Raw genomic sequence first — 17,543 nt, forward strand, 5'->3', positions numbered from 1 at the left:
ACACACATACGCAAGGAAATAAGGATTTATGTCATGTTTGGTGCAATCGGATGGAACAACAAGGAATGGAGAGACTGGATTGTGGATTGCATATCCATTGACTGCAGGAGGCACGAGTCATGCATATGGATGTTTCTGCTCATTCACTTCAATGGCGCGGGGGTGTGGCGATCCGATCTCATTACAGATAATGAGGTAACTGGCGAAATACGGTACTTCTCCTCCTTCTCATACAGTTTACACCGAATGACAATATCTGTTTTCAATTTCACTTATATCATTTAAAAGGAGACATTCCAAGCATTATGTAGACATTTATCTTTTGTTTCTACACCAAGTATTCGTTAAGTTACAGTTTATTTTTCTGACGCGTTTCTGAAAGGACTTCACTGAGGGAGAGAGAACAGAACGTGCATCATGTTTATTTTCTTAATTTTGCGAAAAGCACAACATTCTGTTTTTATTGGGAGTGGACAGAAAAAACTAGACACTTTAACGTTTGAAATGATGTATAAATCATATCTGTATGTCAAAAATCAGCAGAGTAATTTAAGTCTCTTTGCGGAGTGATTGAAAAATAAAGAGTTTGCGGCGCCCGCGCCACCGTCGACCCCAGAGTGTTAAAGATCGCTTTGCATTTGATCTCTTTTTAAAAGTCTTTCACAAAAATTGATTTATCTCAGCTTTTTGCTCAAAATTGGGTGTTTTTGGAGAAACCTATACCCATATTGGAGAGGTGATAAAAAGAGAACTAATGAAGGTAGGATGAAAGCAGATGGTCTGTTCTTTCATTTGATATATTGTATGTTTATATATTTAAAGAAGAACGTTTTCTGGAAGGCATTTAACTTTTGTGAAAATCATGAAAAATGCTAGCGCTGGCTGGCAACTTTTTTTAAAATGCTGGCAAGGGAGAGTTAATTACTAGTTATTCAATTGTGCATCCCAGTGTATGAACCCCCCTGTTCTAAAAATATGTTTTTTATTCCCTTTCAAATGTTGAGGTCAAGTGACATGGATCTTTCCTGAAATTCGTCAACAGTTAGAGCATTAAGTGGGTGTGTTCAGTACAAATTACATGGTGTACGTAGTCACTACAAAAGTATTTCTAATACACTTCTGTCTTCCAAACTGTCCTTTCCCTGCCATACAAACCATTTTTAGCCCTTAAACACAGATAAAATAGTACGGCATTTGCTTAATCACACAGGAGTGCTGTGCATGTTAATCAATAGGAAACAGCTGTAAAATTTAGGGTGCAATATACTTGTCATTCAAACATGGGCCAAACAACACATAGCCCTTCGAAGTGCCATTAATTACATCTGTTTCCTGTTTCCTCTATTCTTTGCCCCAGCATGCGTCTTTTACCATTACGCCTACAGAATGCTAAACGTCACTGATAACTGGCTTCTTTGGTACATCAGATCAATAGAGAACCACCTTTTCTCATGAGGTCATTTCATAGGGCCCTGAGGCATGTGAAATTATAAGTAGTAAATACCTTCAAAATATTTCAGTCACACTCAGTGAAGTGGTTCCCCCTAGAGGACAAAAAAATGCTTATTTAGAGAATTGAATATTCATACGTGATTTACACCTCAGATCTTTACCTTAAATACATTGTTTGAGCAAATAGTGATTATTTTTTATCGATTCCCACCAAGCACAGGACATAATTAAGACTTTTTGGGCAAAATGAAGCCATGACTTCATTTATCCCAATAAACAACATCCAAATGATGTCTTGTACTTGGTGGTAGTATAAACATTATTTATTTATTTGTATCTCATGTGTGTTCAACACTGTCAGAACAAATGGTCCAGCTGTCACTGGGTTTCAAAAAGTACAGCTTTGCACCATAAGAGCTCATATATTTTATACTAAAGAGTGCATATTAGTATCTCAAAAATAGAAGCATTAGTAGTACCAAATTGTATACATACATGTACCTAAATGTTACATATAAGGACATTTTTAAAAGCTTTTTGGACAACAATGTGGGGGGAGAACTTTACCTGTGCTAATTTTTCAGTGCTAAGATTAATTTGCATGCATGTTATTTCCCTGTTTCATCATTGCCGTAATACCCAACCTGTCACAGAGTTCACGGCGACTTTAGAAATGTGTTACTTTTCATAATTAAATGTCTGTTTCCCTTCAGGGGAACAGCTGAAGTTGGATCATTTGTATCAGTTCCAGAGTCTTGTATAGCTTTAGTGACTAAATCTTTTACCATTTCTTAATGTCTAATTGTATTTAGGTTGACACAGAACAACCTGACATCTTTTCCATGTCAGCCACAATGCAATACTTCGAAAAAAAGTTGCACTGATCCAGTTTTAACTATTACAAAATCTTCCTTCTGAAGCCCATATAGGTCACATATCATGCCAGGAAATAGATTTGACTTCTGTGGAATCCTTATTTATGATTCAAATGGAAAAACAAACAAGCACACTATTAAAACACATGAGAAACATAAAGATTCTTAGGAAAGATTCTGGCATAACTTGTTTTAGAGGGGGAGTGACATCACAACCTAACAGTATTTTAATCTCTCCGTCATGCTTCGCAAAGCAGAACAGCGAGATTTAACCGACCGATAGGGTTAAGAACATCATTCTGGCAAACGTACACCGGTAACCATTAGATACATGGGGACTCAAGATTATAATTTCGAGGAGCATCTTCTCTGTCCTGTTTGCCGGGAGATCTTCAGAGATCCTGTTCTTCTGCTGTGTTCTCATAGCTTTTGTTCGGCCTGTCTGGAGCAGTACTGGGTGCACACCAGCTCACAGATTTGCCCCGTATGCCGGACAGATTTTTGCATGGAGCATCCTCCGTGCAATCGTGCCCTGAGGAACCTGTGTGAGATTGTCTTACATGAGAAGAAGAAGTGTCTGTCAGCAGAGACCGAGTTTTTTTGTAGTCTCCATGGAGAGAAACTGGAGCTCTTTTGTCTGGAGGATCAGCATCTTGTGTGCAGCGTGTGTTTGAATGTTGATTTGCACATCAACCACACATGCAGACCTGTGGATGAGACAGCAGAGACTCTCAAGGTAGATTTTGATGAATCAAGCACTCTCTGCCTTGTTTTTAATAATTCATGGTCAAAATTTGCTGTAATGTTTTACTAATGAATTCTGATTTAAAAAATGTGTTTAAATGTCACAATTAAAACCTGTCATTCATTTGCATAAAATATTTAAGTCAAGTGTTGAAATCAGTTACTAGAGAAAAGAAGCCTTCGTGTACACGGACTCAAAACCTCATTGTCATCGAGATGCAGTGCTTGTGTTGTGACAACTAGCCCCAGTCTCATATAAGTGAAGATTAAGATGTAGTAGAGGCTGTTCAGATAATCCAGACCGCATATAAAAGAATCATAATGAAAAGTTTTTATTTTGAGTCACAGACATCAGGCTGTTTTGATGCTTTAAACAGAGCTTTAGTTTTGCAATGGGCTCCAAAAGAGCACTCTGCTCTGAAACAACGCTGACTAAAAAGAAATGTGACAACAAAGCTAAATTTTCTTTAGAGATCGCTCTTAGAAGAATTTTCTTAAATTCTCTTTGTTACATTCATCTTACTACCAAACATTCATTTTTAATTATGTCTGTTGCAGGAGGCTCTCAAAACAAACCTGAAGTCTTTACAAGAAAAGTTCAAACTCTTAAAATCTGAGAAATTCATCTGCAATCAAACAGCAAAGCACGTAAAGGTAAATAACATTTAAAAATCTGTTATTTAAAAAAAACACAAGGGATACGTTGTTACCAGATCTTGTCTTTACCTAAAAAATGAAGTAAGCATCCAAGTTTTTCGATATTTTACGATGTTCTTACCTCAATTAATACATACCTATCTTTTTCAATGCATGCACTTAATCTTTGTACAGCGCGTTGCGAATGTATTAGCATTTAGCCAAGCACCATTCATTCCTTTCTATTTAAAGACTGTTACAAGAGTAGTTACACAAGGAAGTATGATGGCACAAAGTAAAACATGGCTATTTTTGTATGGTGCAAGAGCACTTAGTTTGCAGCACATCGACCTCGGCACGCAGTAACATCATCACCCCTGACTACTCCCCCTCTTGCTCAAATTTCCATTAATAAACCATGCCAAGTTTTCTTTTTTGCCACCATACTCGTGTAACTACTTATGTAACAGTCTTTAAATAGGAAAAATATGGAAGTGTTTGATGGCTTCTAAATTCATTCCTGTTTGGATCCTAAGGAATGAATGGGGCAAAGCTAAATGCTAACACATTCACGACGTGCTGTACAAAGATTGAGTGCATGCATTGAAAAAAGATAGGAACGTATTAATTCATCTAAGCTGAGGTAAGAACATAGTAAAATATTGAAAAACTGTGGTGTTTTCCTTTAATATTTTGTGTTTTGGCTTATACTTTAAAATTTTAGCTCATTAAACTTTTAAGCATACAAAATGTATTAAACTAAAACATTCAAATAAACTGAACTTAAAATTATCAGCACATGTTGTGAGAAATACCCATCCTTTGCGCCTAAATATGTTGATTATATGGTTTATCACAAAATAAGAACTTAAACTACTTAAATATTTGTTAATAAAATGTCATACAGGTTTAAGCTCTTATAATATTTATGTTATTTTGTTGTAAATTATAATTTTGTGAAATCACCGTTTAGGTGATAAGTGTTTACTTGCATGAACACTATTCAGCACATTTTGTTAGTACTACCATGCATGTATAAATTCATGGGCGTCGGAAGCAAAAGAAAAGTGGGTGGGTCCCCACATAACCCCCCCCCCCCCCCTCCGAAAAATACATTTACTGCAATAGATGACATTTTCATGTTTCCTTTTAATTAGCCTGAACATTTGCGTTTATTAAATTAAAGACAGTAGTCTATTACGGTCGAAATTCTGGTAATAGCCCTTTAAATATTTTGCAAATAATGACAGATGTCATGTTTCATTTATCTTTCTCTGTGTCATTTTTTTTCTCTACTCTGCTGACAGTAGGCTACAATGTTTATTTTTTATTTTGAGGAAATAAAAGGTAAGAAAAACGAATGAAGGTAAACTGATACAACTTTTGTATACCTTTTTTATTTGTTATACCCAATTTCTCTTTCTCTCTCTCTTAGAGAAATATAAATGTGAGATTCTGGAAATGAGATCACTTTATTTTATGGTATTCGTCGGGAAACAATGCTGTCATAAGAGTTTGAGCATGTGTACTTCTAAAACACAATCGATTAACGTGAGGACGTGAGGACGTTCATGTCGCAAATGAAAAGTAATTGCAGGCTTCTGGAAAAAAAAAACTTGAAAATTATCCAGCAATCGTGGGACCATAATAAAAATAAACTATTTTACAGCAGTAATAATATTTTAACGATTAGCCTACACTTTTAACGTTTGAAAGGAACCACATTTAGTGCTGTGTAAATTATCATTAAAAGCAAAACGGGATCTCTGTGCCTCCGCGACAGACGCAATTCTTCTGGCATCTCTCCTCATCATCTCCTCTTTTTTTCTTCTGTGTCTTGAACTTGGGGCTCGAGTCCGACCTAAGGTTCGAGCTGCCTTTAAGAACACCAAGCTAAGTTCGTTTACCGTTAATTATTAAGACTAAATGGGCAGGCAAACTCGTGAAACAATGAAAGTAAAATAATCCGCTATAATATGGTTTTACACGTCTATAGAAAATATACTATAAATAAAGCAGTTATTAATTTTCCTAATGCATGGTTGTTTGACATTTACTTCTGTTTAAAACATTTGGCAAAGGAGGTTTTTCAGCACTTTGTTCGAACAGCAACTCAGCGTCCACTCACCCCCGCGAATTATGTAAAGCTGAAACGGGTCCGCGGTGTAAAAAAAGCAAAGGTTAGGGATCCCTGCTCTAGTGGAATGGATTTGGACTAACAGCGCTTTGATAAGTGAACAGACAAATGCGCCAAATTAGAGAAAAAGTGGGTGGGTCCATTATCATTGGTCTTAAAAAGTGGGTGGGTCCTGTCCCACCCACGTATAATGGTTCCGACGCCCATGTATAAATTCTGTTTTTGTATGTGTTTCTGTGGAGAACGCAAGTTTATTCAGTGATTTTCTTATAGTCACTCATGAATTTTGTGTTTTAATACCGTTTAAGTAATATAAATAAAATAGAAATACTGGAGATGTTGGAATAGAGCAAATTATGAAAAAAAAATTAAATCAACTTAAAAACTAATTTACTGAACTAGAAATTTTAAGTTAAATTTACAATTTTTTTTTGTTTAACTTAAAAGTTATTTTAAAAACATACAGTATGCTCATATCAGTGAACTAATGCTTTTTAGTAAAGACTACTAATGCCAACTTGATGTGCCTGCTACACCCAAATATTCTATGTTAATACAACTTAACCTGTTTAGTTTCACCCTCTGTAAAAACTAAAATGATTTAGTGCAACAGGCTTCCACAAATTTTTTCTAGTAAACTCAACTTATACGGGTAAAGAGTGTAACAATTTCATAAACTTTATCTTTTTACCACATTTCTACAGAGTCAAGTTGAGAAAACAGAAACACACATAAAGAGGGAATTCAATGACCTTCACCAATTTTTAAGGAATGAAGAGGCAATGAGGATTGCTGCTCTGAAGGAAGAGGAGGAGCAGAAGATGAAGATATTAGATGAGCAAATACTAAAGATTAACAATGAACTGTTATCTCTCATAGAGAGAATTAAAGCCACTGAAGAAGAGATGGAGTCACAAAACATCTCATTTCTGCTGGTAAGACCACTTTTTTATAACTTCTATTCAGGTTCTAATTATTTTGAGTTTTATTTTACATTTGACACAATGGAGTTCAGAAAAATTGTGACCCTGGACCACAAAACCAGTCATAAGGGTACACTGAAAAATGCTTTTTTTAAATTTCATGTAAAATTTACTTTAAAAAGTAGATGCAAAAATGAGGCACTATATTTTAAGTAAATTTAATCCACTGTCTAGTTAGTTAATTTTTTTACAGTGTACTTTTTTTAAATTGAGATGTATATATCACCTGAAAGTTGAATAAAACACTTTCCATTAATGTATGAGTTGAAAGGATACTGTAGGACACTATTTGTCTGAAATACAACAATTTAACAATCTGGAATCTAAGGGTGCAAAAAAAAGAGAAAATTTAAGTTGTCCAAATAAAGTTATTAGCAAATGCATCCACTTACAAAAATACATTTTTAGGAAATTTACAAAATATCTTCATGGAATGTGATCTTAATATACTAATGATTTTTCGGCATAAAAGAAAAATAGCTAATTTTGACATTTGAACACAATGTATTTTTGTCTTTTGCTACCAATATGCCCATGCTACTTAAGACTGGTTTGGTGGTCTAGGGTCACATTAATGCATTCTAGAATAGCTTTCAAATTAATAGGAAAATTCAGGGTTACATTTTGACAGAAAATGCCACTGTAACTGATCTTTCATTTGTGTCATTGCTGTCAAATGTTAGACTAGTCTTGCCATTTTAAACTAATTATGCTGCATTTCCTAATTAAGTTATGAGCCAAATGATCAGCCATTTTCATTACTGGCTAAATGGCTTAGCAGTGCAAAGGTTGATGGTTTAATTCCCAATGAACAAATATGTAAATGTATAGCATGAAAGCACTGTAAATTGCTTTGGATAAAGTGTCTGCAAATGTGAATGTAAACAATATCTGAAATGGATTTATTATAAAAATTAATTTTTTATTTATTCTTGTTTCTATTGTCTTTATTTCTACAAGAACTACAAAGGTCCATGTGAACGGTGAGATGCTTTGTTTCTTGTTTGTATTTTCTGTTTAAGTGGTGATCTCAGATGAAGCACAGTCTAATTGTTGATGTTCTTATAGTACTCAGTCTACAAGTTCATGTCTAGAGAAGCTTCCAGAAGTATCGATTAATGTTGCAAAGCATCTGGGAAATCTGAAGTTCAGAGTTTTGCAGAAAATGATGACTGTCACTAAATACAGTGAGTGCAATTTAAGATGTAATTTGAGTAAATCTTTATTCAGTGGAGCAAATAGTCATAGTCTCTGAATATGATTCTGGAATTTGACAAATATTTTCACATATTATTTTTTTATGTTTTCAACAATGCCATTAAAGTATTGTTTACAACAAGTATCTTAAAAGTTATTCATCTGATTTATTATTTTTCCATCTACAGCTCCTGTTATCCTAGACCCCAACACTGCCCACCCATGCCTACATCTTTCAGACAGTCTGACCGATGTGATGTTCGGTCCATGGAGTCAGCAGGCCCAAGGTAACACAGAAACATGTGAGGGGTACACGAGTGTCCTGGGTTCCGAAGGGTTCTGCTCTGGGATGCACTACTGGGACGTGGAAGTTGGGGACAACACAACTTGGGCCTTGGGAATGATCTCTGAATCCGCCATCAAGACAAGAGATCATCCACCCAGTTCCGGTTTATGGCGCATAGGTTATCACAATGGGAAATATGGCCAGGGAGTATCAGGGGAAGTCTTGATGCCCCTCACATTAAAACAGAAAGTCCAGAGAATCAGAGTCCGGCTGAACTGCGACAGTGGAGAAATGTCCTTCTTTAATCTTCTCACTAACGCTCATATCCACACGTTCAGGCATACGTTCACTGAGAGAGTCTTTCCGTACTTTTGTAACGTGTGTCCGTCCGAAGCGCTCAGGATCTTGCCGGTTCAAGTACCTGTCACAGGAACAGAGGAAGTATAAAGATGAAGGTCGAGTTTTAAGTTAATTAAATTCATGAAGGGATTTGTTTTTTTTTTCTCAAAAATCAAATATGTTTGTACTTTTGTTTATAGCTGTTAGTACAAATTTTATGTTAACTGTTCATTTTCAAAATTTAAGTTATGTCTGCTATGTGAATCATTTGTGTAGCGTGACAAATGTCCGGCTGCAATGTTGCAATACCTCCAAACCATCAAAGTCTATCATTTGGACACTGTTGACATACAAACAACATTTTCGGCACCTGTGTCCTAGAATTATCTTTGGTGCAATTCTTAGAATTTTTTGCATATCCTGTAAATTATACACCTTACACATTTTTTAAGTAACTCCTTTATTATTTCCATTTTATGTTTGCAAACTGATAAGAGGTTTGTTACCCTGAGGCATTATGCAAAACTTAATTCCTTACAAATAGGTAGGTACAATTTTTTGACATACTTATACTATTTATCTTTTTTTACAGTGATGTTTTTCCTGAGCTTAGGTTAAGTTTAAACTTTTGGTTTGGTCGCATTCAAAATAGTCAGTAATATTGCCATATCAAACAATAAATAGCAAACTCTTTAGAAAACTAAATTTTAAATACTTTTTAGACAAACAGTACTGATAGCTTATTTAGGTAAATAATCAGACTTTAAAGAGAATTCGAATTGTAATTAACAAGTGCATGATTATCCTTAAGCATTTTAAGTGCCTTTTTGTGGCTTCTGCTGTAAAACTTGTCAATCTCATTTTGACTTTACATGCTCTTTGGCATTTTACTTCTGCTTCTGAACCTCTAATAAAAGGCAACACAATAACTGTAATTAGACTGTAACTGTGACTCTTAGACACTGGTTACACCAGTACCAGCAGTAGCTAAATGCAAAACATATCTGTGTACTTATCATGTGAGAAATTTTAGGAAAAGTTTTGAAAGTTTCTACATCACATGCTTTAAAACTTTAATAAAGGGCAGTTTCACGGACAGCTATCCAAACTGAAAACAATTTGCACTGACATATCTTAAAATACATCAGTGCCCTTTGTTTAGCCTTAAAAATGCACTCAGTATGCATGTTTGTTAAAAAGTTATATTTCCTAAGTTATAGATCCTAATTGTTAAACAAAGATCTAGCTTATCCTGTCCGGGAAACCACCCCAAAAACAAATTTTTTAAGATATAAAATAAGTTACCAAAACTAAGTTACTGGGTTGATCTTTTTCACATTTTCTAGGTTAACTAAGGCACTGGGGACCCAATTATAGCACTTAAACATGGAAAAGTCAGATTTGCATAATATGTTCCCTTTAAATTATTAGAACAGGTATTACTGGAATTGCATTATAGTTTATTAAAATTCTTTCATGTAAGTCATATCTTTTTTAAAACATTTCCATATTATCCCTTGCACAATTTAGTAATAAATAGTGTAAAAGTAGGGTTACAGTAGGCTTTAGTTTATTGTCGTGAACTTTTTGGGGCGGTTTCCTGGACAGAGTTTTGTCACGGTTAATCCGTGTCATGTCTTGTCTCTGTTCCGATTGTTATCACCTGGACATTCATTGATTAATTACCTGCCTCATCACACCTGTTTGTCATTTAGTCTGTGTGTATATATACCTCTGTCTTCTGTTTGCTCACTGCTGGATCATTGTCTTCGATACCCTGTCTGTTTCCTGTGTTCATGTTCCTGAGTTTCTGTATTCACCTTGTCAGCCCTCGTGTTTTTATTATTAAATGTTATTTATTTGGAACCTTGCGTTTGCGTCCTGTCTCTCCTACCTGTGTCGTGACAAGTTTAGATTGATCCAGGACTAGACTGCAAAAATGACTTTCTTAGTATTTTCTTCAGATTCTTTGCTTGTTTTAAGCACAAATTCACTATAGACATATTTTCTTAGGTCATTTTGCTTATCAAGAAAATACATCTTGATTTAAGAATGTTTAGATATTTCTACTAAAAAAAGACAAAAATACTAAGTACACTGAAAAAAAAAATATTCATTCAATTTACTCAATTATTTTAAGGTTAGTGGTTGCAATCAATTTATTTAAGCTACATTTAAACAAAACTTTTTTGTTTTGTTTTGCCTTTCTGTTTTTTGTTGTTGTTGTTGTTTAAATGTAGCTTAAATAAATTGATTGCAACCACTTGAATTGAATTAATAATTTTTTTTTCAGTGTAAGAAAATCGTTTTTTGCAGTGAATGCTGCAGTTATATTAAAACATTTAAGTGGTTTTTACAAACAAACCTTACAAAAAGCAATATTGGTGTGCATCTGGAGACACAATAATGGCACTGATATATGTTAAGATATATCTGTACAAGGTGTTTTTAAATTAAGGCAGCTCAAACATGCATTCTAGTCTGGGACTGGGATGAGCCCTGTCTGGGAAACCGCCACATAACTGAACAAAAACAGCAATTAAGTTATGTAATTAAAGGTGCATTGTGTCACTTTTAGAAGGATCTCTTGACAGAAATGCAATTTAATATACATAACTATATTATAAGACCTTACATAATGAACTGCAATGTTTTTTTATTTTTACCTTAGAATGAGCCGGTTTTATCTACATACACCGTGGGTCCCCTTACATGGAAGTCGCAGCCATGTTTCTACAGTAGCCCTAAATGGACAAAATGTTTTATAGGGTGTGTTTTGTCACAACGTTGTCTCAGACGATGACGTGTTTGTCCTGTGGCGGCTACCGCACTATGCATTTCGAAAGGGAGGTGTGCTGTGGACTGAGCTGTTGGTTGCAAATTACAGTCTTACCACTAGATGCCGCTAAAAAACTACACAGTGGTCCTTTAACCCAGAGGTCCCCAACCACCGGGTCACGACCCAGTACTGGGTCGTGGACAAGTTGCCACCGGGTCGCAAGAACGTCCCGAAAAAATGTGTATAATAGCCACGTAATAGCTTAATTGGGTATTTTGTACTGAGCCGACTTCAAATAACATCAATCATTTCCACTTTTGAACAGAGCCGCGCTCTCTCTCTTTTTCTCCGCCTCTCTCTCTCTACCAGCGCATCAGCGATCACATTGCTGTCATTAGAGTTTGAGCATACAGTACTTCTAAAACACAATCGATCAAAGAATTGCGGAGGTATGACTTTATGAATCATTTGCAAATGTACGTCGCAATGATGTACATATGCGGAGACGTTCAAATGTGTGACAGCCCAAATGACTGAAAAGTAATTATTTTATTCTTCTTTAAAACAACTTCAGAATTATCCATCGATCGTAGCACCATGATCAAAATAAACTATTAGGCTAATAATATTTTAACGGCTACACTTTTAACGTAGGTTTGAAAGAAACCTAAACTTGTCAATCATCATTAATCATGGTAAACGTGAGTCTCGCCCTGCGCCCAGCCGCAATTCTTTTGGCATCTCTCCTCCTTCACTGCATTTTTCTTCTCTTCTGTTTCTTGGAATTGGGTCTCGAGCCCGACCAAGATTCGAGCTGCCTTCGAGAACAGCAAGCCAAGTTCGTTTAGGTTCCATTAATTATTAAGACTTAATGGGCAGGCAAACTAGTAAAAACAATGAAAGTAAAAAACAATCCGCCAAAATATGGTTTTACACGTCTATAGAAAATATACTATAGCCTAAATAAAGCAATTATTAATTTTCCTAATGCATGGTTGTTATCTTTACTATTGTTTAAAACGTAAATTTCGAAAAGAAGGATTTTCAGCACGTTTGAACAGCAACTCAGCAACCCCAACTCACCACCCCCCCACCCAATCTCACCCCCCGGTCCGCAAAATTTTTTTAAAGCTGAAACCGGTATGTGATGAAAAAAGGTTGGGGACCCCTGCTTTAGGTAATTTTTTATAAATAAAAAAATATGATTCAATGTGGATTTATTTTAAGCAGGCAAATCATTTCCATAATTTATTATTTTGGTCAACAATATTTTTATTCACAGTTTTAATCATCATTGTTGCTTTTAATGAACATGTAGAAGATACATAGCTACATTTAAAAGAACCAGAACTGAATGTTTAACACAAGGCTTCTCAAAGATTCAATCAACAATATGCGCCCTCATTAATACTTGTTGTAAACAAACATTTTTTGCAGTAATATATATCTGGGAGAGTATTGTGCTGGTAGAAATTTTAGCTTTTTTTCCCAGAGAACAGACGTTGATAAAATGTATAGCTTGAATGCACTGTACGTTTCTTTGGATAAATGTGTTTGCCAAATCTATGAATGCAGTCTACTCAAATAACATGCATTGCACAATATTGATTTTGTTGATGCATTAATGTGTAACCCAAGTTTTTTTTAACAACACTCAAAGATCTGGAAAAAATACTGTAAAAAAAATGTAATTTCTGGCCAATCACAATGCTGCTACTAACCTTGAAACCAACAATTGAACAACGCTGATGCTGCACAGCACAACTAAGAAGCATAGACAGTGCTAAGAAGTTCTGGTATGTTTTTTAATGTTTTATGCATGTTCACCTCACGTTATGAATATAGGACACTGGCTCCCTCTAGTGATAAAACTTGTGGCTCAAATGTATAAGGTAAAAAAAATTTACATTAGAGACGTCTCCACAATTGTTAAGCCAAACAAAACCTAAGCCAACTCATTGTTTGAAAAGCATCAATTTAAAAATACATTTACTATTGATGTTCTAAGTAACTTTTTTGTACTATAATGAGTAGGCTACACTTTTTGTGCAGCACTTACAGTACCTGTCATGCAGAAATGTAGTAGGCCTGCCTGAAGACTAAATACTGTTTAAAGTTTAATTACCACCCCGTCGTCTATTGTCCACATACTGTATGTGCACAGGATTAGTCGTGATCTTTGCTGTCATACTTGGGGCTCTATTGCAGCCTATGATGTTTATCTGAGACGTGATCAGACTTGCACTGTTCCAAAAGAAAGATGCTTGTTTGTGTGGGTTTTGTTGTTGAGTTGTATTTAGAAAAATAGCAGCTGGGATTGTTATTTTTTCTTTAAATGTGCATTGTCGTTTCCTACCACTAGTGGGGGCTGGTTGAGTTGATTCTGAGCCATGTTTGAAGAGGTTAAAGGAGTAGTCCACCAAAAAACTGAGGTCCACACGTCGAACGTCACGTGACCAAACCAGAAAACTTGGTTGATTGTTTCCATTTGCCGGTATGTGCAATCATAGCATGTTATTGTTATTCTTAGTATTTGTTTTATGTTCTTTTTTTACTCTAATATCTGAATGTATGTGAGAGGAAAATGCCTTTGTCAAAAGCTATTTTTACAAAAAAAAACAGAAGCGATCTAATATGTTTAACAAGAATAGGGAACCCTACTGACTCTTCATATTAGGAATAAAAATTACTATGGTCAGGTCAATGGGGACCATTTTGGGGTGAACTACTCCTTTAAAGAAACAGTATGTAGGATTGTGGCCAAAACTGGTACTGCACAACTGGTGGCCAATATACAAAATGACAACATAAACATCAGTTGAGGGCTGCAACTCCACTTTTTAAATGACAATATCCTGGCCAGACCCCTGTTGTCCGTGATATAAGTATTTGAAATGAGAATTAGTTCTTTATGTCTAGTGACATATCAGGGCCATTTTATGATTAATTGATATACATTTCTTTCATACTGTTCCTTTAAGGATTATGGCTCCAGTACACTCCTTTGTTGTAAGGATACCCATAATTGGCTCTCCCGGATTGTTTTGCACTCTTTAATGCAAATGTATTTTAGTCACATATGCTGTTTCAAAAGAAAGAGAATAATGAAAAAATTTTGTGAAGATCCCTTGCCCGCCGAATAGGCACATGCAGCAAAGCAGTACTATTGCAGAGGCAATATTGTTGCCTTTGAGGTTTATTCGGGACACCATTATTTGGTTGGAAACTATACCCTGTCAGAAAAATCAAATCTCATAAACCCATATTTTATTTAGAGTGGAGCATAGAAAACATATAAAATGTACCCCCCCCCCACACACACACAGAGAGAGAGAGATTTTTCCAGCTTGTCTGAATATTTTAGATGATATGCACTGATGATGGTGGGACATTTAGTGATTTCAGTGATTGAATAGTTAGATACAACAGAAACAAAACCAACAGAAACATTTTTGTGACACCAATGATCATGTTTTTTTCATGTTTAATGAAATCATTTTAGATGCATACATACAAATTTATTCATTATACAAGATATTTTTTTTTAGATTTGAGTTAAGAATAAATTTCACAAGTGATTATATCTTTCATGTTTACAATTCAAACATGTTTAAATGCAAGAAAGAAAGAAATGAATCATTATTTGCATGCAGGTAGAACATTTTTCTCATAGTAACCAGCATTGGTCATGTTTCCAGCAGGACTGTATTGACCAACAACAAAAATAGTCTTTCCATCAGTAGCCATTCCTACTCCAACCTCTGTAGTTGATTTCCACACAACTTGGGTAAAGTGTCCTGCAAATGATATATACAATATTAAAAAAAAGAAATAACTATAACTAACTATAAGGAAGAAAAAATAGTTTTCTGGAAATTAATGTAACTATGACATTGTATGAATTGTTAATACCTCTGAAATTTTCAGTAACACCTTACAATAAGGTATTTGTTAACATTAGAAAATGCATTAGCATGAACTAACAATGAACAATTGTATCTTTGTTAATGCCAATAGTTACTCATGTTTATGGTGCATTAACTAATGTTAACAGTTATTTAATTTTAAAATATGTATTAGCAAATGCTTAAAAATAACACAAACTTTAATCAGATGAATAAATGATGTAGAAATATTGTTCATTGTTAGTTCATGTTAGCTAATGCATTAACTTATGTTAACAAATGCAACCTTATTGTAAAGTGTTACCAAATTTTCAATACCTGTCTCTGGTTGATTTCCTGATTTTCCAAAGTTGTAATCTTTAATCTCGCTATACCAACTGTCTACAGCCTCTTTACCTAAAATACAAACCACCGAAGTTAAACTGTCAGAATAAATTAATCTTGAATTAAAAAATATCACAAGCAAAACACGGTCAGGTCAAAGTGTATAGTGTCCTGCACCCACTAGTAAAAAATATAAAAATAATTTGAATAATTTTTCGGTTTGATTGTATATATAAGCTGTGTATATGTATGTAATAAGATACAGAAGTTACCTGTCTGTGGCTTTGGGCTGGAGCTAAAAGCATAAAATACATTTTCCCCATTGTCTGTGTCACTGTGTCCAAGAGTCTTCGTACTGAGCATTTGATCTGCCCATTGTTGAGCAGATTTACACAGCGCCTCACTCATTTTCAGGTCCGGGGCTTGATGTTTCCTCCTGTACTGGTTATGGGTGTCCAGAAACACTTTCTTGTAGCTCTCATCTATTGAGAATCAATCACAGAGCAGTGCTTAGTGTTTTTTTTTTAATTGACACTATAATTGTGTTTTTAATTTTACTTTACTTTTAAACAATGTAGAAATATGAAAAAAAAAACAGTTTACCCACCTGCCATGGTCTCCCAAGAATACACTGTAAAAAAAAGGCAATTAATGTGTTAATATGAATAACATTGAATATATTTTTACATACAGTTTTGTGCTTACAGCAGACAGATCCTATATGTATCACAAGTGATTATTCATCATGATCATGATAATACCTTCTGTTCTTGTAGAGTTGTAAGGATGTCTCTGCTTACGCTGGGTTCAGTCGATGCAAAGTTGTCCACAAGTGTTGTTGTGCGTGTATACAGTATATATACTGTCAAAAGCCCCATCTCCCCTGTTAAAAGCCCCAGACCAAACATCAACATTCCTCAGCTCAATCTCTCTCAATGTAAAAAAGTCCACTGCTTCCAAAGAATTTTATGTTCCAGTTATCTCAACTTGTGTCTGTAGTTCCCCGGAAACTTTAAGCATCATTCTTGTGGCACTTTTTTGTGAGATTATCTTGTAATCACAATCTCAACATAGATAGATAGATAAATAGATAGATAGTTTATTTAGTCACACGACAATGCCGGTGGAATTTGTTTTCGGTGCAGTGTGTTTAAGCTCTACATCATCATACATTACAAACAACAATAGATAGTACACTGTGGGGTAACACTTTATTTCGATAGTCCACTTTAGACATTTTACTAATTATAAGTAACTTTGCAACTACTTATCAACTACCAATCTTTAGAGAATTAGTAGACTGTCTCCTTAATATCTACTAACTCTTTGTTGTGATGATATCTCAACAGACATTCAACTGTCTATAAGTATATTTGCAGGTGCATGTCAACTTATTCCACTAACCCAAACCTCTTCCCTAACCCCAACCCTTACAGTCTACTAATACACTAATGACAGTTAGTTGACATATAGTTGCAAACTATTATAAGTTAGTTGACATGTAGCTGCAAAGTTATTTAAAGTTAGTAGAATGTCTAAAGTGGACTATCAAAATAAAGTGTAACCCAACAATAGATAGTACACTTCACAACATGTAACAATACAAGATACAGTGGGTACATGACCATATTGTATGAGAGGAAAAACTAAACTAAAGAGAGTAGTTCAGAATCCTGATGGCTATCGGGAAAAGTTGTTTGTGAAGCGTTTGGTCTTGGTAAAGAGTGACCTGTAGCGCCCCCTGAGGGATGGAGCTGAAAAAGGTGATTCGCTGGATGTGAGGGGTCATTGATTTTCTTTGCCAGCTTTACAGTCCGATATGTACGGAGGGAATCGACTGAAGGCAGTGGTTTCCCTATGATCTTGGATGCTTTGTTTACAGTCTG

General features: G+C 35.1%; 2 protein-coding genes across 2 annotated transcripts; one reads left to right on the forward strand and one right to left on the reverse strand.

The window, feature by feature from the left end:
* Positions 1 to 2,594: 2,594 nt before the first annotated feature.
* trim35-27 (tripartite motif containing 35-27) lies at positions 2,595 to 9,560 on the forward strand. Its single transcript, XM_065270761.2, has 6 exons — positions 2,595 to 3,063; positions 3,630 to 3,725; positions 6,549 to 6,779; positions 7,788 to 7,810; positions 7,896 to 8,014; positions 8,213 to 9,560. The coding sequence occupies exons 1-6, from the start codon at positions 2,659 to 2,661 to the stop codon at positions 8,755 to 8,757; spliced, it is 1,419 nt and encodes a 472-aa protein (XP_065126833.2). The 5' UTR covers positions 2,595 to 2,658; the 3' UTR covers positions 8,758 to 9,560.
* Positions 9,561 to 15,067: 5,507 nt separating this feature from the next.
* LOC135763463 (Golgi-associated plant pathogenesis-related protein 1-like) lies at positions 15,068 to 16,271 on the reverse strand. The gene is made up of 4 exons (XM_073812097.1): positions 16,265 to 16,271; positions 15,930 to 16,139; positions 15,652 to 15,729; positions 15,068 to 15,225 (listed from the first exon to the last, which is right to left on the reverse strand). The coding sequence occupies exons 1-4, from the start codon at positions 16,269 to 16,271 to the stop codon at positions 15,068 to 15,070; spliced, it is 453 nt and encodes a 150-aa protein (XP_073668198.1).
* Positions 16,272 to 17,543: the final 1,272 nt, after the last annotated feature.

This window comes from Paramisgurnus dabryanus, chromosome 16, assembly GCF_030506205.2.
Source record: "Paramisgurnus dabryanus chromosome 16, PD_genome_1.1, whole genome shotgun sequence".
Lineage (NCBI taxonomy): Eukaryota > Metazoa > Chordata > Actinopteri > Cypriniformes > Cobitidae > Paramisgurnus > Paramisgurnus dabryanus.